The 22,354-nt window shown below is 41.3% G+C and overlaps 1 protein-coding gene across 3 annotated transcripts; it reads left to right on the plus strand.

Annotated features, from left to right (window-relative positions):
- Nucleotides 1-776: 776 nt before the first annotated feature.
- LOC143517682 (interferon-induced very large GTPase 1-like) lies at nt 777-13,312 on the plus strand. Of its 3 annotated transcripts, XM_077010423.1 has the most exons (6): nt 853-872; nt 2,202-2,318; nt 2,946-3,037; nt 3,310-3,888; nt 5,009-5,082; nt 6,181-13,312. In XM_077010423.1, exons 4-6 carry the CDS (start codon nt 3,450-3,452, stop codon nt 11,008-11,010), a joined length of 5,343 nt encoding a protein of 1,780 aa, XP_076866538.1. In that variant the 5' UTR covers nt 853-872; nt 2,202-2,318; nt 2,946-3,037; nt 3,310-3,449; the 3' UTR covers nt 11,011-13,312. The 3 variants fall into 3 exon arrangements, with proteins under 3 accessions (XP_076866536.1, XP_076866539.1, XP_076866538.1); XM_077010421.1 differs by lacking the exon at nt 2,946-3,037 and having other exon boundaries at nt 777-872; XM_077010424.1 differs by lacking the exons at nt 2,946-3,037; nt 3,310-3,888 and having other exon boundaries at nt 777-872; nt 6,181-13,311.
- Nucleotides 13,313-22,354: the final 9,042 nt, after the last annotated feature.

The raw sequence follows: 22,354 nt of genomic DNA on the forward strand, positions 1-22,354 counted from the left end.
ATAGGAAGCACGCTCGGGGATGCTGAAGTGTCTGATATGTAGAAATTGACACCATCGCTGTGATGTGAATGTGGCTGAGTGAGGTGGCTGTCAGCACGAGCAGCGGGTTGGAGGTGAATTGAGTGGTGTATTGTAAATAAAAGACATTTGCTGTTGAGAATGAGCTCCTCTTGTCAGACTCCTTTCTGAAACGGACGCGACAATACATTTGATTTCACAGACGCTGCACGCTGTGGTTTCTGGCCTTTACTTTTTCTCCACTGAAGTTGTGAAGGTTGGAGCTGTTGCTCAGTACAGGGGTCACGCAGCTTTGTGGATCTCTAATGACACTAGAACTTCAAGACTATCTTGTTCCTGCTTCTGTTCACGAGTGAGTCAACGCAAAAATAGAGTCAATAATCTATAGCAGATAAGAAAAAACTGAATTTGTAATCCAGAAATAAGATGTTGCCACAGTGTAGTGAATATAGTCTTTAAATAATAATCATGTTATGTATAATTCAGAAATAACGGGCTACGGTTAATATCACTTTGGTCATTTAAGTGTAGTAAAAGCCACAATTCCTATCATGAAATTAGTCTTAATTATGTAATGACTTGATAACAACAGTGGTTCCCAAACCTTTCCTGCAATTGCCCCCCTTATTTTAGAATATTTTATTTAGTTTTTGATGGTGTGATAGTTCAAATTAACCATGCAATTTCAAAGAATCACCCACTGCAATGAAACGGCCATGTGGTTTCAAAGAATCACCCACCGGAGAGGAATGACCACGTGATTTGAAGGATTCGCCCACCGCAGTGAATAAATATTCTTGGACACTGGGATACTTTCAGTTTAATAGCGACGTGGGTCGGCGCTGGAAGCGGAGGTAAACGGGCTCTGTTCACTTTATTTCGTTTATTGCCTGACTGTATTCTACAATTACCAGTGCAGTAATAATGCGGTGTTCGATTTATTCAGGTCATAGCCTACCTCATTGGTTTAGAAAGAAATATCAGAAACTCGTGATAAATCGTGAGGACGTCAACACATTTTTAAGTAGCCTATAGGACGGCTGCACTAATTTGGGAAGCACATTTAACGAAATATTAGGATTATATTTGTGTCTGGTTGCGAAACAACTTTAACGTCAGAGCTATGTGAAGGATATCATTGTGTTAAAAGATTTTACGGGCCCATTAACATTTCTTACGATAGCATTTTGTTAGGCGTTATGATAGTTATGATAGGCGTTATGATAGTTGTTATGATAATTAGGCGTTAAGATAGATGTTATGATAGTTATGATAGTTGTTATGATAGTTCGTAAGATAGGCGTTATGGTAGTTCGTATGATAGGCGTTATGCTAGTTGTTATGATAGTTCGTATGATAGGCGTTATGATAGTTGTTATGATAGTTCTTATAATTGGCGTTATGATAGTTCAGTTATGATAAGTGATTTCACTTTCTGTTCAATTTGCTGTCAACGCTGCATTGAACCGAGTGAACAGTGGCCTTAACCTTCTAGGCTAAATTTAGCATAACTCGTTTAGGCCTTAACACAGTTACAGTAATGCCATCGGTGCCATTAACATCATGTTGCGCCAGCTTGTGTGGTGTGGGCGTGGTCATATGCGGCGTTCGCCCAAGGCAGCTTGTGTGGTGTGGGCGTGGTCATTTGATGTGCTGTACTCAGATTGCTTGTCTGCAGTGGGTGTGGCAATGTGCTGTTCGCTACATCTTCACTTTCTTCTTTCGTTTTCGTCGTTTTGGCCAATCAGAATGGAGCTTTTCCTCCACACACACACACACACACACACACACACACACACACACACACACACACACACACACACACACACACACACACACACACACACATTTTAGCCTTGGCCTCAACCCAACAACAAGTCAATATAACAGAATGTCACCAATGCAGTGCATCTGGTCAGCACGGGAGACAAGTGGTCTTATGGTATTTGTAGTAATATGCTCATTTCTGATCATTCCAGACTTAGGCCCTTAATCATATTCTTAACATTAAAATGAGAGAAAAGCAACAAGGAGAGGAATAAAGCCAGTTATACCAGTTGATAAAGACAGTAATGCCAGTTAATAAAGCCAGTTAATACCGATGCATCTTAAGCTTTTATTTATTAGCATAAATACTCTAAAATACTCTAAAATGTGTTTTAAATATTTAATTTTTGTCTCAGTATTTAGTGAAAGTGAGCTAAGAGGACCCTGTGTTCTGCTAATGGAGGCTGAAGCCATGTCAGATCCAGGACCTGATGATGCGATGGACACCCAACCAGCAACTGATAACCCCTCTGGTAACTGAAACTTCTAATACCATCTGACACACTTTAAAGTAATGAGGAAATATACATGTTACATAAATATAATGTGTCTAATAAGAACCTCTAGGAAATTATGCTAGAACATTGGCATGGCTGTTGTACACCAATCACTTGTCAGTCACAAATGATTATACCCCCCCCCCCCCCACACACACACACAGTTTCTACACCCTTATCAACCCATCATTAATTCCCTTTACCTGAGTGTAGTTTGTGTTCATAGTTCTGTGTATTTAAACTAACCCAGTTTGTGTGTTTGGTTGTTGGTCACTGCTTCAAACTTCCACTTGTGGAACTGACTTGTGACACCATTCAGTTCAGCAATCTGGAATAAATCAAACTGTGTCTGAGATTTTTAAAAGACCAGCTCCTTCAGAGTCCCACAATATTTTTTTTCCTCAGAAGAAAAGTTTTTTTCCATTCATTACATTTACAAATATTTGTAAGACATTTGTTTCAGTTTTACTGGTTTACATACTGTAACAAGGGGTAGGGAGGATGTTGAGACAGAGGCCTTGGTTTCCAAATACGAATGTTTATTCAACAGTGTGTTAGCACTTAGCAACAATGAATACAGCCTAACATGTAGCACGCTTACAGGGACTGGGCTTCGACAAAGACCAGCGACAGGCACAACATCGACACACACTGAATACTGTTACATAAACAAGGGAAAAGTGCAACACACAATGGTAATGAGACAAGTATGATGAATTAACACACATACACGCACACACACATGGAATCACACACACACAGCCCCGAGGGAGGAGTCAGGTGCGGACCATGACACATGCAGAATATTAACTTCATCTTTTAGTATTCTTCAAATGAAAACCAAATGTTCATATGATTACATATGTTAAAAAATACAAGGATTTTTCATGTAGTGTTTGAATTTGTTCACATGATGTTGTGGATCCCTGTAGTTGTTTGAAGTCCTTGGTTTGCTGCTCTGTCCCAGGTCTTCAGGTCCCCACTGTGGTGCTCTTTGGAAACTCCTCTGCTGTCACATCTGGAAGTGAAAATCTACTTTTTGGACAAGAACAAGTCACAAAAGAACAGGCCCATTTTCCCAGAACCAGAGTCGTTTCAGGGCGAATCATGTCAGTGATCAACGTGCTTGATTCACATGAGGAAGACCTGTATCTAGACCCCATGGACCATGTCTCTGGGCAATTAGACTTGAAAAACATCCAGGCTTTTATCTATGTACTACAGCTGGAGCAGTTAACAGATGCTGATAAGCTGGGGTTAGAGTGGCTACAGAGCAGGTTTGGTGAAAGTGTTCTACCATATGTGATGATTCTGTTCACTTATGAGAGAGAGGAGGACTGTGACACCATCATAGATGACCTGAAGAACAACAGTGTTCTAGAAGAACTGCTGAAGAAGTGTGGAGACAGATATCACACCTGCTGCAGGAACATGAACAACCAATCAGAGATGAGGACACTGGTGGAGAAGATTGATCATCTGGTCTCTGAGAACAACCAGCACTGCTACACTGCTGAAATGTACCACACAGGACTGAAGCTCACTAGTGAGAATATTTTTAAGATTCCTTGTTGTTGCTAGCAATTACTTTAAAATGACATTAAGGATAAAATGGATTTCTGAAGAATTGAGATGTAACAGAGTAACGAACGGAGAGGGATCCTTGTGCAGAAGCAAGATGCTTTTATTTTGAAAGATCGGTACAACGGTGATGCACGAGTTGGTAATGGATGAACGAGGGTTAGCTTGTGCAGCTACATAGGAGTAGTCAATCCGGTCCGCGGTCGTAATGTGTTGGCAGAGTCCGCGAGGTACCTGACGGCGAGGCAGGATATGTGGTCTAGGGAACAGGCAGAGGTCGGTACACAGGAGAATCAACAGGCAGAGATAACGCTCGGTACACAACATTGTTGGCAATACTTCGCAATGGGGAAGTGAAGTGCAGGTGTATATGAATAGCTGGGAAGTGGGTGTGGCTAGGAGGAACAGGTGAGTCTAATCAGGCTATCAGGTGTTATGTCTGACATATTGTCTGACATATTGTCTCCTTCAGTAATAAATTACAGCAAGTAATGCCATTAACATAACATAAAGAACAATCTGATCTATCTGACTAAATCTGATCTTTCTGTGAAAGGGTTGACACTAGCACCATACCACCACTGGCCACCAGAGGGCTACACCTGCTTGATAGCCCTTATAAGCGGCTCGCTCCAAGGCACTGGTTGCTGAATTGTTGTCAGTGTTCTGACATACAGCTCAGGCAGTATCTTTGGGTAGAGGTTTCTGACCTGCTCTCGGGCCTCCTATTGCTTTTTTTTTTTCCTCAAGTCAGTTTCTCCATTCAACAAAAAGTTGAAAAGTTTGTTCAACTCACTCTTTGTTTTCCATTTGGCTACTGTTTTTGGTGGGAAGTTTATTCCTGTTTTTGCCTCATTGAATGAGATAGCCAGTCTTTCCCCTGGCTGTTGTTGGGAAGTGTAGTTCTGTTGTTGGGAAGTGTAGTTCTGTTTCTCACTGTATGAGAGAAACAGACTAGCTTCACCTCAGACTAGCCACCATGTTACAATCTGAATACATCTGATCTATCTGACTAAATCTGATCTGTCTAACTCTGTGTAAATCAGTTTCTTTCACTTAATTTTTTTTGCACATTTTCTCCATAGATCAAAGAATTATCCAGCCGCGAGTTAAGATGGAAATCACATACACCAGTGCAAAAACAGCAGGAAGAGGACAGGTATCTGGATGTTCTAAAGTCATTCATAACAACATATTAGAGCAATGGTGGGAATTTTTCAGAGTTGGGTAGTATAGTAGTATAGGCTTTTTTAAATAAGAGCAATCATTATTATAAGCACATTGTACCCAGTCAATTTAGGTGGCACTTAAAGCTGCATGTAGTGTCTACCTGTTAGAACTATGTACCTAGACAAAAATTATAATTCAAGCCCAAGATTCAGAGACACAACGAGAAAACAGTGAAACAAAATGTAGTGCATACACAGCAAAGCACACGGAGGAATGTGGTAACTTGGCAGGTAATTTACAAATGTCCAATAAAGACTGGAAGACGATATATAATTACACAACCAGATAACTGGGGGACAAGACTGTAACAAATGAGACTTGGGGAGTAGTGATGGATCCATCTGCAGGTCTAGTGATATAAGGAAAGACCCAAATCAGAGTCCAGGGCAGAAGAGGGTCTGAAAAACCAAGAGCCAAAAAGAGATAAAAGAGGCACAAGAGGATAAGAGAAGAAACACAGTACAAAAGACCACTTGTAAGAAGGTTGACTGTTGTGTAATAATGGTAGTTATTGTGAAGAACTCCATGTGTTAGAACTCCAGGGAGGAGGACCTCTGCTGGCCAGAGGAGGAATTGCTAAGAGAGGCACAGTTACAAACGCTGAAAGCCTAGACGGGTTATTATGGCAACACATCCTGTGAAGTTAATGTACTGCAGAGCAGTTTGTTCTGGATGTACATCATACATAATTGTCAGAACTCCATTCACAACTGCAGTGAGAACATTCCTCAAACTGTGCCTAGATCAGTATGATGCTACAGCTCATATTGATTATGAGGAGTGATTGGACTTCATTAAAATTTTCTGATGACTCTCTTCTTAAACTATTATTAAAACTATATTTCTTAAAGTTAGAACAAATTCTCCATTACTGTTGGAGTCTAAAAGTAAAAAAACATTAGATGCAAAGTAGAGACAAAATGTATAAAATAAAGGAAGTAAAAAAATGTAAATACATGTTTTAATTGCTTGCATTAGGCAAACAAAAGGTGCAATGTGTAATTGAAATTTGTAATTTATTTTACAGGGAAGAACACCAGGGCTTGACATGAGAGAATTAACAAAAAGTGAAGAAAACCCAAACCCAGAGCAACTCTTTGTTCGACTTAATCTCAAGGGAAAGTATCAAAACAAAATGAAGACTTCAGATATTCTTCAAGTAACTAATCTTTCTTTGCGTTCTGAAGAGCCCTCTGTGGAGGAAGACATAGCTGGTGTTTTCTTACAAAGGCTTTTGATGATGGACTACAGAGCTAGATACATTACTACAGAAGAAGTCTCTAATAATACAGATGAGGCTGTCCTCAGTATAGAATATAAAGATGACTGTGATGAATTTGATGAGTTTTTCTTCAAAAAGTCATTGAATTTTGAAGAAGGAAGCCATAAACATCCTATTCACTCTATGGATGTCCAGATGGCAGCGTTTCACTGCTCAGACAGCTTCCTAAAGCAACTCATAGTGACCAAACTGTCTCAGTGTCAGTATGCTCTGCCTCTGTTAGTGCCTGATCCCTTCACCAGAAAGATTGAGTTTCCTCTGTGGACATTTCAACAAGTCTGTAAGAGCTGGAAAATCACAGACTCTGGCAAGTCTAGCAACAAAACAAAGCCAATTTACCAGGCAGAAACTCCAATGGTGGCGTTCTTCAGGCTTGGCTCTGTGTCCTCATCCAAGTCTCAGCTGATGAACAGTTTGATCAATGAAAAACACAACACATTCTTCCACAGACATTGTCCAGGCAGCAGCAGAACCCGTCTACTGATGGATGGAGTGGTGGAGATCGCCTGGTACCTCCCATCTGGGAAAAGCACTGATCATTTCCCTGACTGTGTAGCGTTCTGTAATCTACATGGTGATGTAGAAACTAATAAGGACCAGTTGGAGATTCTGACTGAAATGTCGTCTGTAAATGTTGTACTGTTAGCTGATAGTAAAAAACAGGAATATATGGAGATACTCCAGAAACTCTGGAAAGGCCCCAAATCACTAATCTGTCTATTTTCTGAAGATGACTCTGGTGTCTCTGGGACAAAGACTGGAAAATACAGAATTGGACTTAAAGACAGAAATCAATCAGATGTTACTAAAGAACTCAGAAAAACTATTAAAGACTGTCTTTGCAAATCACCATCTACTTTCAGCCTTAAACATTTGTGCAAAATCAAAGTTATTACTACAGATGAGGAAGCACCTGAATGCCAGAAAGGGAAGGAGGCAGCAGAGGAGATAATGAGATTCCTGAATGAAAAAGAGCTCTACAAACTAAAGGAGAAACATCTGCCCTGTCAGGGAAAACTGTGGCATGACTGGTGTGAGATAAACAAAGACCTATATCGTCTTCAAGGAGACAACTTAGAAATGCAGAAGAGCAAAAAACAAACAGAAATGAAGCGAATTCGTGAACAGCAGCACAACTATGGACTGTCTGGCCTCATGAAGAAGTTAATATACACATTGATATGTCTGGAAGAGAATGAAAAGTCTTATTTTCTGAAATGGCTTGGTATTTTCTTAGACAACTGCACTACAGATGATCTCTCTGCACTTCATCATGAATATGATGAAAAGTGGACAAAGGTTTTAGCCCTGAAAAAGAAGCACGACAAGTCAGACAAAATGATACATTCCCAAACGCAACTTGAGGAAATTTCAGAAAAACTGAAGGCAGCAACCTTTGGTTTGGAGCACATATTCAGAGAGATGGGCCAGATATATGAGTCATTTCGATCTGTTCAAGCACACAAGAAAGATTACATATATGAAGATCTGTCTTTTTTTCCTAAACTTGCTGCAGATCTCATCAAATCTGGGCTTCCATTGGAGTTGATGGATGGAGATGCTGCTCATGTTCCTCTGGTCTGGGTTTCAGCAGTTCTAGATGAACTCATCAAGATCCTGGGAGACCAGAGAGTGTTTGTGCTGTCAGTGTTGGGGATCCAGAGCTCTGGTAAATCCACCATGCTCAATGCCATGTTTGGACTCCAGTTTGCAGTCAGTGCAGGCAGGTGCACCAGAGGAGCCTTCATGCAGCTGGTCAAAGTGTCAGAGGAGATGAAGGCAGAGCTGAAGTTTGACTACATTCTAGTTGTTGACACTGAAGGTCTCAGAGCACTTGAGCTTGCAGGGAAATCTACCAGGAATCACGATAATGAACTTGCCACATTTGTCATAGGTCTTGGAAATATGACCTTGGTCAACATTTTTGGAGAGAACCCTGCTGAGATGCAGGACATCCTTCAGATTGTAGTTCAGGCCTTCCTGAGAATGAAGAAGGTCAGACTGAGACCAAGCTGCATGTTTATACATCAAAATGTTGGAGATATTACAGCTGGAGAGAAGAACATGGAAGGAAGGAGACGCTTGCAGGAGAAACTGGATGAGATGACAAAACTGGCAGCCAAAGAAGAAGACAGTCACGCTGAGTGTTTCAGTGATGTCATCGCGTTCAATGTACAAGAGGATGTGCAGTACTTCGCACAGCTGTGGGAGGGCAGTCCACCCATGGCTCCACCAAACCCATGCTACAGCAGAAATGTTCAGGAGCTGAAGAATGCCATTTTCAAAAAATCTATGAAGTCACAAGCCATCACACTCTCACAGTTTAAAGCAAGATTCAGTGATCTTTGGAATGCGTTGTTGAATGAGAACTTTGTATTTAGCTTCAAAAACACCTTGGAAATTGCAGTCTACCGAAAACTGGAAACAGAGTTTGGAAAATGGACCTGGTCCCTCAGGAGAACCATGTTAGACATTGAAGAAAAAATGCACAACAGAATTGAAAATGGAAAACTGGAAAAGATTGAGGAAAAAGACCTTTATGCACATGTAAAAACAACCAGAGAAGAAGTGAATAAATCTATGAAGCTGTACTTTGAAGAAGAGGGAGATAAAGAAATTTTAATTCAGTGGCAAGTGAGATGTGAAAACAAAATTAAACATCTTGTTGAACACCTTATTAAAGAGACAAAAACAAAACTGAATGAAGTGATTCAACAGCGAAATGCACGAGAGAAGTTCAAAAACAACAAGAAAGAGTATCATGAAAAACTTTTCAATATGAGCAAAGTACTTGCTCTGAAACTAAAAGGTACAGAAAAAAATGAAAAAGTTCTCAAACAAGAGTTTGACAAAGTGTGGGATAAATGGGTCACTGAACTCACGCAAGACACACCTTCAGAGAAAACCATAGATGTTTGGAACGATGCCATACAGTTTATATCTAGCAGCAATGAGGAGGCTTTAGTTTATGAACGACTAGTTCAGAAAAACTACACAAATATGGATAAACTGGAAAGTTTTTCTCATTACATTATTTTGAAAAAGCATGAAGAGCTTTGTGAAAAAAGTGAACACAAAAAAGGAGAAATGGCAAGAACACCCGCATTAGTGTCAGTCTGGAACACCGTCACTGCGGTGTTTAGAGACGGAAACAACCAGCAGAAAGAATCTCAGTCTGTGAAAAATCTACAAGATCACATGCAATTGAAATATCTGACAAAACAAATCATTCAAGAAACTGAGGGAATGATCAAAAACATGAAAATTGCAAAACTAGGATACAAAGACAGCTATATTCAAGAACTAACAGACCATGTCAAACACAGAGTGAAGTGGTATCAAGCTGAAAATAAAAGGTTTAAACTCAAGAAGGAATTCACCCTGGATCTCTGCCTCCATGTGTGTGACCTTGCAAAACACAGATTCACTGAGCTCCACAAAGGGTTCAGAGACACAAATGATCCAAGACTGTATCTGGAAAAGCAGAAACCTCAGTATTACACTGTGTTCAGAAACTACTGCAGAGGGGCTACAGCCACAGCAGTGTTTGGTGAACTTCTCTGCAGCAATCTTGAGTCATCTATCCTGCAAGCGGTGTACAATAAAACCGCTCTAGATCTGACCACACAGATGAGGTCAAACATGCCAGCACTTAATGGCAATAGGTCAAATCTTGAGAAACATATTCTGAAATCCCTTGCAGAGGAGGAAGACTTTGAGGAGTATGTAGAATACATTCATTTTCCCCAACAACACTTCCAGCATTTCATTGAAGAAAAGTTTAATCAGTACATTACCCAAAATGGCAACTTGGTTCTGAAACTTTTCAAAGGAAATCTGAAAGACAAAGAACAGAGAGTCATTAACTCTGTGCACATCGCAACTGAAGATACCAAGAAGAACTCTGGTGATGCACACATGTGGCTGAGAAGGTTTTCAAATTCACTGACAGATGAGCTGAGCTGTAAAGAGATAATCTGTGTGGATTACAAGGAAATCACAGACTTTGATTTTCTTGGGAAGATTATAAGTGATGGTCTCAGAAATATGATGTCAAAGCAACACAAGAAATTTAACAGTGTAAAAGACATTAAAATGGAGAACTTTAGGAACAAGCCCGATGAGATCCTGATTGAGCACTTCTGCAGGTGCTGCTGGGAACAGTGTCCATTCTGTTATGCCATCTGCACCAACACGATGGAGGACCATGATGGAGACCACAGCGTCCCTTTCCACAGAGTAAATGGAGTCAGTGGATTCAGTACCAGAGGTACAACAAATCTCTGTGCTGATTTCTGCACAACTGTTGTGCAAAGTGATAGACAGTTTTACCCCAATAAATCAGATTGGACAGTACCCTACAAACAATACAGAACAGCAGGTGACACGTTTGCTAAGTGGAGCATCACACCAGATAACTCTGAGTTGCCATACTGGAAGTGGTTTGTGTGCAGATTCCAGAAAGATCTGGAGAATCATTATAAAAAAACATTTCAGGGCCATGGTCAGATTCCTGATGAATGGAGAAAGTACACAAAGGAGGATGCTGTTGGGAGTTTAGACTTATACATTTAATTGGATGTATATAAATATTACATTACACATTATACATCATTCTTCTTCCGGCTTTCAAGAGAGGCGGTCGCACTTTATCTCTGCTCCTGCACTCCCTCCCGCTTGCCTGCTCATCTTAGATTCTCTGTCTTGTCTTAGTAACCTGACGCTGCTCTTCGAATTTTAACAAGAAAATGCATTTGATCAGGTGGTCTCTCAACGCAATTGACACTATTTTTTCCACAAGAAGTCATGGTGCGGGAGAACCCACATGCCCGGACGGTACGTTCTCATCTGGATATGTGCATGACTCATGGGGGACCTGGTGTAATATGTGTCTTTGCGCCTCTCTCCCTGGAAGATGTTGAGGACGTGTTCTTATTTGGAACTTTGATCGCGATGGCTCTGCTGATTGGATCAGGTGTTGCCCTTGTGTATTGGAAAATTGATTGGAGTCAGCTATTGAGCGTCCACGTCAAGTGCCCCACATGATTGATGCGGTGGGTAGAGCTGTTGGAACACAGACTGTGACTGTTGGAAAAAGCTTGGAGACGATCGTGGATGGTATCAATGCTCTACGTGCGAAGTTGGATCAGTTAGGAGACAGCCAGCTTTAAGAGGAGTTTGTGCTCAAAACGCTCAAGGACGAGCTCCTTGCTAAAATTCTTCATTCTTCTTATCTGCATTGGCGCCCAAACAAATTTCTCACAGAAGGTTGTTGTCTTGGTTACCTGCTCCTACCCCCACACAGAGACTGTCAGAGATGGCTCTCGCCTTCCACCGCGAACTTTGACACAAAAACTCTGTGCCAGGCTTCTGCCCCCCCTCCCTCTCTGAATGGATCACGCCTCTCACTGCTTACTGTCTGTGTTATCAATGCTGTATGTGCTATGGGGATTTTTTGCATGCACACAGACTGTTGTCCTGTTTGTGAGAATAATCTGTGGTCATATTTTTTTTGTCTCCTCCTAATGTTATCTCTCTATGTTTCTCCCCACCCTGTGGAGTCCTGGTGGCGCGTGTACATGCTGCGGCTGACTCGACTCTGGGTTCCTGGTGCTTTAACTGTGGGCCCGGGGGGACGTAATTTCGTAGTGCAAAGTATGACAAATAAAACTGATTCTGATTCTGATAATAGGAAAAGGAAAAATTAAAGGAAAATGCAACACATCCTTCAACACATGCCTCTGTAAAATACAGTGAAGTGACAACAAAAGAACAAGCAAATAGACATTTTTATGCTTGTACAGTACAAAAACTTTAATAACTTGAAAATGAACCACAGATTCATGCATACAAAAAAAACCATGTGGAATGTAGCACTATTATGACCATTGTCATACTGTAAAATTCCTTGACACTTTAGCCATTCTTATAATTCTTCCTGTTTTATTTTGGTGATCATTATGGCTGTATTGATGGCATGCATCTACTTTAAGTGTTTCACAACATCATGACAGTTTTTTTTTTTATTGAGTAAAAAGGATTCCTACCCAAGACATTAGGCCAAGGGTATGGCTGAAATATGTTTTCTAGTAACTATTTCTATTATCAAGTACCTTTTTAGTAATATTACAAATTTTTCAAATAAGCATCCATTTTTAAAGTTTCAATTACTTACACATATTATCAGTAATGGCCTTCTGTGGTGATTTGGGGTTTGAGGAGGACAGTTTTGATCTTTCTGGATTTTCTTTCTCTTGGCTGAGTTACGCTTGGTTATTATAGGTAGATATGACTATAAATGTAAATGACAATGTTGAAGACAGTAGTAAATCTAGGTCCAAGTCCATAATTTTAAGTATTATTGTCAAAAATGACCCAGAAAGAAAGAACATTTCTATTCTCACAACAGAGACTAACTGCCTATTTCTCTTCAATAGCCCTTTATACAGAGACACCAGGAATTGTAACTCACAGGTTGTGATGTTGAGATGTTATTTCCTAAACATCATGTTACTTGTGGCTGTCTCAAAACTATTTCCCAAAATCATTTTTCTATGACATGACCTCGTTGAGATTTTTCAACTAATTTACCTGTTTTCCTGTTAGAGATCTACAGTGCCACCTAGTGACATCATTTTCCTTAGTGGTAAAATCAGCACTGAATACACCATTGTAGGCATAATTATGAGTAGCTACTGAAAGGTTAGACTGTGTATTTACTGCAACTTTATAAAAAAATATATATAACCTCCAAAAGTGATTATTAAAAATAATGATTGAATTACATTGTTTTGAACTTGTGTGGAACTTGAGTTTGAATTTTGTGAGAAAAAATTTTGTCCAATCTTTATTTTGTCTTTCTGTTCTATCACATTAAACACTGTCGTGATAACCACTTTGTGTTCTGGGCTGATCATGTGGATGTGTGTGTGTTTATGTTTACTTGTGTTTTTATGAAATGTCTCATTCGTCACTTGGCCCTCTTTGATACCCCCTTATTGCCTCTGCTTACCACACACCCTTACAGAGACAAGGTAGGGACTCAATACAAACCAGAACAAACAAGGAGGGGAAACTGTTACAACTACAACACCAATGGAACTGTGTACATATGACCACCTGTAACTAAACTAACCTCTTACACACAATACCTTCACTGTAGTTCACAGAAAAAGAGGCAGTATTCACTGTAAAACTGCACAACTGCAAAAGGGGTATAGACACAATTATAGATGGATAGACATAGGGTATAGACACAATTATAGATACACAGACGTGGTATAGACACAATTATAGATACACAGACATGGGGTATAGACACAATTATAGACAGACATGGGGTATAGACACAATTATAGATACATAGACTTAGGGTATAGACACAATCATAGATACATAGACATGGGGTGTAGACACAATTATAGATGGTATAGACACAATTATAGATACACAGACATGGGGTATAGACACAATTATAGATAGACATAGGGTATAGACACAATTATAGACAGATAGACATAGGGTATAGACACAATTATAGACAGATAGACATAGGGTATAGACACAATTATAGATACACAGACGTGGTATAGACACAATTATAGATACACAGACATAGGGTATAGACACAATTATAGACAGACATGGGGTATAGACACAATTATAGATACATAGACTTAGGGTATAGACACAATCATAGATACATAGACATGGGGTGTAGACACAATTATAGATGGTATAGACACAATTATAGATACACAGACATGGGGTATAGACACAATTATAGATAGACATAGGGTATAGACACAATTATAGACAGATAGACATAGGGTATAGACACAATTATAGACAGATAGACATAGGGTATAGACACAATTATAGATACACAGACATGGGGTATAGACACAATTATAGATACATAGACTTAGGGTATAGACACAATCATAGATACACAGACATGGGGTGTAGACACAATTATAGCCAGATAGACATAGGGTATAGACACAATTATAGATACACAGACATAGGTTTTAGGCACAATTGTAGAGACATAGACCAACCTTAAGCATGCATGCCATAAGACTTACAGGAAATTACGTTCAATTATGAGGTTGTGGAGTCCAAATCAGGTTTCCGGTTCTTCTACTGCTAATGGCATTTGGTGCACAGGTGTATTGCTGCCCCCGACAGGCCAGCTGTGTTACTACATCAAACACTCTCTGCCTCTCCTGTCCACATTGTTAACCCGCCACTGTGGCTTGTGATCAAACTTACCCGCCACTTCATAAATTTACCCGCATTTGCCCATTGGTGGGTGCTAATGTCCCACCCTGGATACAACATCCATTTTGTTCAGTAAGTGAGGCAAGGCATATCCAGAAATGTAGAGAAGATCACACAGAGAGAGTCATCTCACAAAGGACAAGACCAACAGCAGAGTCTAAATCTACATGTTAACAAGGGGAAATCGAGACAATTGCACTTCAGCCCCAACATGTGGAAGACTGATGACGCACGGCTGCTCTCCGGTATGCTGATCCAGTTGGTAACCGCTCAGAGAAATCTGTAAAGTGTAACGGGTGAATCCCGTGCCTGGCTACGAGTGGGTTGCGAGTCTTGACGGCAACCAAAGTCAAGGTGATGTGTTGTTTCCCTTCCCTTCTCCCTCCCCTTTATGTATGCACCAGGTGGATACAATTAAGAGTGGGCGTTAGCTTTAGCTAGTGTTGTCACGATACTAAGAATTACAACTTCGATACAATACTTTAAAAAGTATTTAAATTCGATACCAAAGTCAGATACTGTGCTCATTTCCGTTTTAAAGGCTTTTTATTTATTTTTTATAAACAAACAAATGCATATTGTATTTTGTTTCACAAATGTCAAATAAATAAAAGGTGTACTCCCTACCACATTAAAACAGAAAAATAAATAATTGCACATTAATATAAATTAACACAAATAGTAGTGCACTCTGGAATTCACATTTAGAAGTTAAAAAAGGCTAGTGCAAAAAGTGTATTTTAAGTAAACTTTAAACAACTTTAAGTAACTTTAACTTTAAGTAACTAAAACTTCAGAATTAGAGTAGAGTTCAGTATTCATAGATGATTGATCCGTTGTAGTACGATCACTCTTTTTCTTCCACCCTGTATGCTGTCCCACTTACGGCTCTTAAACCAAGAATATGATAAACATTTGCTAGGATACCATAATCCGACACATAATTTTGTATGCTATAATACTAGAAATGGGAATAATCACCAACCTCTTGAAATGTTTTGTACAAATCTGCGTGCCTTCAGGTGTTTGGCCAGATTCGTTGTGTTAAGCTAGGTTTATACCTTCGCGAGTGACCGTAGCGTGCACGTCCGCACACCTCGCGCAACTATGCTCGAACGGTGGAGGCATTTAAACTTCCCGCGTCTCACATTCTTTGCAGTGTTCTCCGAAACGATATGTGGTAGTATAAAGAAACACCCCTCAAAAACAGGGGAAGGAACATTTACCTGACGAATTTTAATGTTGCTTTGTGTTTCAGGTTTGAAAATTGCTGGAATTTATATTAAAGTGCTTGAAAATGCTTGAAACAAATAGCTGTCTGACTGAACAGTTCTCTTGTATTACATTAACAAATACGAGCCTCTTGATATTCCAGGACGAAACATGAGAGAACGTGAAGACGTTAAGATTGGGCGTTTTGAAAATAAACAACAATTAAATAATGTGATAAAAAGCAAATAATTTCGAGTATATGTGTAAATATTTAACTAAAGTTTAACGTGCTGGGAAATATTGAAATGGACCTTCAAAGTGACGTACAAGTGTTTTAATTCCACCTTGTAAAGGTGTATGAACCCTGCAAACATGACGTTCATTGCGCTGCGGCGCGCGCTAAGTTACAAAATTCGAGAGGTGCATGACCTCGCGAGTCGACAGCGCGCGAGGCCACCGCGATTACATAATTTTCACCGCGCGGACCCTCGCACTGCTCGCGTCGCATCAAGTATAAACCAGGCTTTAGCGCCCTTCGTTGAAATGTTCCGAAAGCACCGCCTGCAAACTGGCTTGTTCATGTCCTTCGGTTTTCCATCTGTATCTGTTTCGAATCCAAAGTATTTCCACACAGCACTTCTGCTGCTTTCCTGCGAACACACTGCGTTTGCTTTAGCTGCCATTTTAGCATTACAATCTGTTCTGTGCATTACGGCAGCTTGGGTGGGTCAAACAAAAGCGCATTTTATGTAAAAAGAATCGATTGGCTCCTTTGGTTGGTACAGCTTTAAAGCACCGTTTGCAGACTGGTTTTGATGTGTCCACAGGGTTGCCATGAATGTCTGAAATGTACGCAAAATAATTCCATATTTCGCTTTGTGCGTGTAGTTTTTCAACAAGCTGAGGACAGTCCGCAATATTGCTTGTATTAGCAGCCATCCTACACGTTTTCTTCTTATTCTGCAAAGAGCGGGCAAGCGCTGCACTGCTGTACGCGCACACTGCCCCCGTGTGGCACTCTTTGGAAATACTGCTCTTTTTAAAAAACGCACTCAGTCCTATAGCAACGATACTAAGCAAATTGGGTATAGTACCGTTTTAATGATGAAGTATCGCGAAAATACTCTAGTATCGGTATACCGTGCAACACTAGCTTTAGCATATATATATGTACGGTGGTGCTGGGGGTAGGCATATCTTCACTCTGTTGTGGTCTGTTGTGACTGGGCTGAGAGTCATTGAATGGTAGGTTGCTTCTAAAGGTGGTGTTACTTTGGGGTTGGGGTTTCACATTAATGGGTAATGTCCCTGTGCAGGTGTGCTGGTCTATGCAAGCTTCTCTCCTCCATTCTGTCTTGACGGTGCATTAGTGCAGTGCTCTCTAAAATATTGTAGCTGTTTGTAGTGGCTTCACTGCGGCTTATCACTTCTGTAACCTGGTTGTGCTGGAGCAGCACTTATCCGTAGGTAGGTACGCGGTATTGCGCATAGTTTGGTGGTTATTGTGGCGTTTACTTCAAGTAACGCGAGGTGGACGACAGTATATTTCTAATGTGTAGTTTATTGAACACTCACACTACATGTTGACATGACTCACACAGACTGCTAGACTGACATTCATATCTCGCGCCACGTGCGTCATCGAACTCGAGTCACGCATGCGCAGTATGACATCTCCCCCCCTTTTCAAATATAGTAGGCATATACTATACAAACATTAACTGTTGGCATAACTTTTAACTATATGTTTACTCTTGTACATCCACTTATCTTAGTTATCACTTGTAAACAAAATCTTCCATATATCCAACAAAACACATTCTTACAAAGTTTCTTTTTTTTCTAACAACAGTAACTAAGGGTGTGGGTAGACTACCACAGTACCCTTGAGATGAGGAGGGATTTTATTCTTTTTGTTCATCATCTCAACTAACTTGCATAACAGTCCGACCAAACCTGGTGACAACTGGAGTTGGATGTTCAGGGGAAACAGGGGTGTCAGCAGGAGCACTGGTGGTGATTAAGCCCTGCTCAACTGGCTCACGCTGTCCATCTTGATCCGTCGGCTGAGGAACATCCATCTTTTGCGGTGATGGCAGCTCCTGGTTGACCAACTCGATGTGGCGCTGGTTCTGTCGCGGTATGTCGCCTCGCTCCGTCTCCAGTGTGAAGGAACGTGGCGCAGCCTCCTGACACTGCACGGTTGCTGGTGTTGTCCAAGCCTTTTCTCCGTCGATCTTCAATCTGACTTTATCGCCGATGGAGAGTGATGGTAGAGGCTTGGCAGAGTACCTGCGGTTGTAGTACTTTTCATAGGACTGTTTAGCTTTCGCGTCATTTTTCTTGACGGCTGCTAGATTTGGCCACATTGACCGCAGGCTCTCTGAGTACAGGGAGTGTTGTGCGAATTTCTCGACCCATTAGCAACTTGGTGGGACTTTGCCTAGTTGGCTCTGTTGGTGTTGAGCGATAGCTCAGTAGGGCTAGATGGGGGTTGTCTTGCTTGAGAATCCACTTTGCCATCTTCACAGCTCGTTCGGCCATGCCGTTGGATTGTGGGAAATAAGGGCTTGATGTAACGTGCTGGAAGTCGTACTCAGCTGTAAAGTTTCTGAACTGTTCGGCTGAAAACTGAGGGCCGTTATCCGTCATAAGCTCCTCTAGGTCACCTGGATCGGTGTCCGCCATGGGCTGCCTAGATAGGGCGTCTGCGACCATTAAGTGTTTGCCTGGAACATATTCTGCGACTGGATTATACTTCATTAACCTGATAAGCATGCGCTGACAACTAATTGGTGTGGTGTCAAGGTCTTTCGAGTTGATTAGAGTTACCAGTGGTTTGTGGTCTGTAAGCAGCTTGTATCTCTCTAAACCACAAAGATACTGGTAGAAACGCTCAGAAGCCCACACTCCAGCAAGGCACTTTTTCGATCTGCGCGTATCTCTTCTCTGCATCAGTCAACGTACATGAACAGAACGCAACAGGCTTCAGGACTCCATCATGGCTCTGCAGGAGGACTCCTCTAAGCCCGTAACTGCTTGCGTCTGCACTGACGACGGTTGGCTTCGCCGGATCAAAGAACTCCAAGACGGGTGCTGATGAAATTAGCCGTTTCACTTCTGTGAATGCTCTGTCTTGCTGTGGACCCCAGCACCAATCACGCTCAGTCTTGAGTAGCTCGTTGAGTGGCTGTAAGACCATGGAAAGGTTTGGTAGGTAACGGCCTATGTAGTTCACCATACCAAGTAGCCATCTCAGCTCACTCACGCTCTGTGGTGGTTCCATTGTAGTTATGGCTTTGACCCTCTCTTGATTAGGTGCTATGCCGTCTTTGGTCACAACCTATCCCAGGATGTTCAGCTCTGGTCGGCTAAGCTTGCATTTGTCTTTGTTGAGTCGTAGACCTGTGGCAGTGATGGTCTCCATGACTTGCTTTAGCCTCTGGTCGTGTATTTCCTGTGTTTCTCCGAAAACCAAAATGTTGTCCATGTCCATGACTGTCCCCTCATGCCCATGCAGCAGATCAGACATCTTTTGTTGAAAGATCTTGGGCGCTGATGTGATCCCAAATGGTAGCCGCTTAAAACAGTATCTGCCAAGGGGCGTGATGAAGGTGGTCAGATGTGCACTGTTCTCTTCTAGAGGAATTTGCCAGAATCCGCTCTCTGTGTCTAGGCTGGAGAACACAGTACTCTTCGCTAGCTTGGGCATGATATCATCCAAGGTAGGTAAGATAAACTTTTCACGTATCACATTTTTGTTGAGTTTTTTTTAGATCCACACAAATTCTTATTTTTCTATTCTTTTTCATGACGGGTACCATGGGCGCACACTATTCGGTCGGGTCAGTCACTTTTTCTATTATGCCCATCGACTCCATTCTCTTTAACTCCTCTTCGACCCTGGGGATTAGTGGAATTGGTACTCGCCGTGGCGTAGCGATGGTGTATGGCTCTGCGCCTTCTTTGAGTGTGATTTTCACTGGTTCTCCTTTCAATGTGCATATGCCACTGAACGTGCTGATCTCATCTATGCGCTTAATTAGGCCCAGTCTGGTTGCCACTGTTCTGCTCAGGAGATTTCCCCCTTTAGTTTTAACTAAAACTACTCTGAAGCAGCAATTTCGTAGTTGCCCACTAATATTAGCTTTTAATTTAGCTAAAAACTGCCCCCTTGTGGCCACCGTGCCACCTGGACTCTGAAGAGCGTTTTTCACTTCACTGAGTTTAGGCTTGCTTCGTAGTGTTTCATATGTGGCTTCAGACATGATTGAGGTATCTGCACCTGAATCGATCTTAAATGACACTGGCGTATCTGCTACATCTAGAGTGGTGCGCCATGGTGGTTCATCCTCTGCTAGTGGTGTATCTTTTTGTTTTAGCTCTACTGAGCCTAGAAACACCGTGTCATCCTCGCTAGCTTCAGTTACCTCTTGAACAGTTTTTGAATAGCACACAGCCGCAAAGTGCCCAATTTTGTTACACTTTATGCATTTTTTCCTTTCGCATTGCCCCGCTCGGCCTCCTTATGATCACGCCTGCATCTCGTGCACGCTCCTTTTTTCGTCTTTTTATTTATCTTTGCCATGTTGCCAAATCTGATATGTTCGGTTTTCCTCACTGTCCTCTCTCTGTATTCTGTGACATGACCAACTCATAATGCCTGGCTGTTTCAATGGCAGTCTTCAATGTTAAATAAATTTTCATTTGCAGTCTCTGCGACACTTGTTTATTTCGAATTCCGATCACTATGCGATCCCGCATTTGTTCCTGTTTTAGTGCCCCAAAATCACAGTTTTCAGCTAGTTCATACAGTTGTCTGATGAATGCTTCCACACTCGCGCCTGGTTGTTGAAGTCTTGAGTGAAACTTCTCATAGATCACGTTTCGTTTCGGAATGAAATGTTCGTCGAATTTAGCCATTACAATGTCGTATACATCTGCATCCATTGCATTAGTAAACGTGAAAGCCTTAAAATGTGCTCTGCCTCTGCTCCCATGGAATAAATCAATGCATTTACCTGCACTTTTTCCTCCTCCTCCGTGAGCAGTGAAGCTATGCGATACCTGCCGAATCTTAGCTTCCAGTCGGGCCATGCTCGGGAAATCAAACTGCTCCGGTGGGGTAAACTTGGCGATGCACACTCTGGTTCAAGTTTTCTTCTGACACCATGTGGCGTTTACATCAAGTAACGCGAGGTGGACGACATTATATTTCTAATGTGTAGTTTATTGAACACTCACACTACACGTTGACATGACTCGCACAGACTGCTAGACTGTAGTGATGTGTTGGTCGCGAACTAACCGGTTCAAAGAGCCGGCTCTTTTAAGTGAACGACGAGAGCTGGTTCCCCTCTAAGACCGAGCCGGTTCCCCTCTAAGACCCCCCCTGGTCAACAAAGTATGTTCGCCACACTCCCCCCCCCGGTCAACAAAGTACGTTAGTCGCCAACCTCCCGTCAACAAATTACGTTCGCCACCACCACCCGGGTAAACAAAGTACGTTCGCCACCCCCTCAAATAAGGAGCCATTTGGGAGCCGAAAGAGCCGACTCTTTATGAGGAGCTGACTGACTAGACTGACATACATATCTAGTACCACGTGCGTCATCGAACTCCGGGCAGTCACACATTTTGGTTTTCTACTTTAGGCCTACTTATTTTTATCTATTGTTTTGTGTAATTCGTTTCTTGGTTGTTTTGTTCTAGTTGACGTGATTTTATTTTTCATTTGATTATTAACTGATGGTTTGATGTTGTTTTTTTCTGTTTAACTGACTTATTGTTTTATTTACTTTGGCAGCATTTTTTGATTTAGTGTGGGATTGTTTTTAAAGCATTATTTTTATTTGTTGTTTTCTGGAAAATATTATTGGCTGTGGGGTGTCCCGTAGGTCTAGTGGTCAGATCCTAATTGTGTCTCTTCTTTTTGTAGTACATCAGGATGTCCGTTCACTCGTGGTTTGGCACCTACTTGCTGTGGTGTGAGTTCACATGCATTGCACTTTTGCTTGTGTGTGTGTGTGTGTGTGTAGGTGTGTTGGAGACTTTAGAATATAGAAAGGGCCAGCCGCTTGTACTTGGACGCCAGTAAGCCAGTTCGTTGGAGCTCCTGTATATTTCTTTACTATTTTTCTGCATTGTGTTTTGTTAATCTTGCTTTTAAGTAATATTTAAAAATGAAGTGATTTTATGGGTGGGTTGTGAATAAACCTTTGATTACCTCAATCCACATCTCTGGATATTTACCTGTGTGTCTAGGTGCCTTTATTGGCTTAGATAAATAGATGTCTTGGGGTGAAATTCCCCAGGTGGTTTAGTCGGGTTTGCTATATTACTACGGGCCACAAAAGCAAACTCAAATGAAGTACAACTCAAGCAAAACTGATGATGTGCGGAGGAGTGTTGGAAAATGAGGAGT

Source organism: Brachyhypopomus gauderio, chromosome 6, assembly GCF_052324685.1.
Source record: "Brachyhypopomus gauderio isolate BG-103 chromosome 6, BGAUD_0.2, whole genome shotgun sequence".
Taxonomy (NCBI): domain Eukaryota; kingdom Metazoa; phylum Chordata; class Actinopteri; order Gymnotiformes; family Hypopomidae; genus Brachyhypopomus; species Brachyhypopomus gauderio.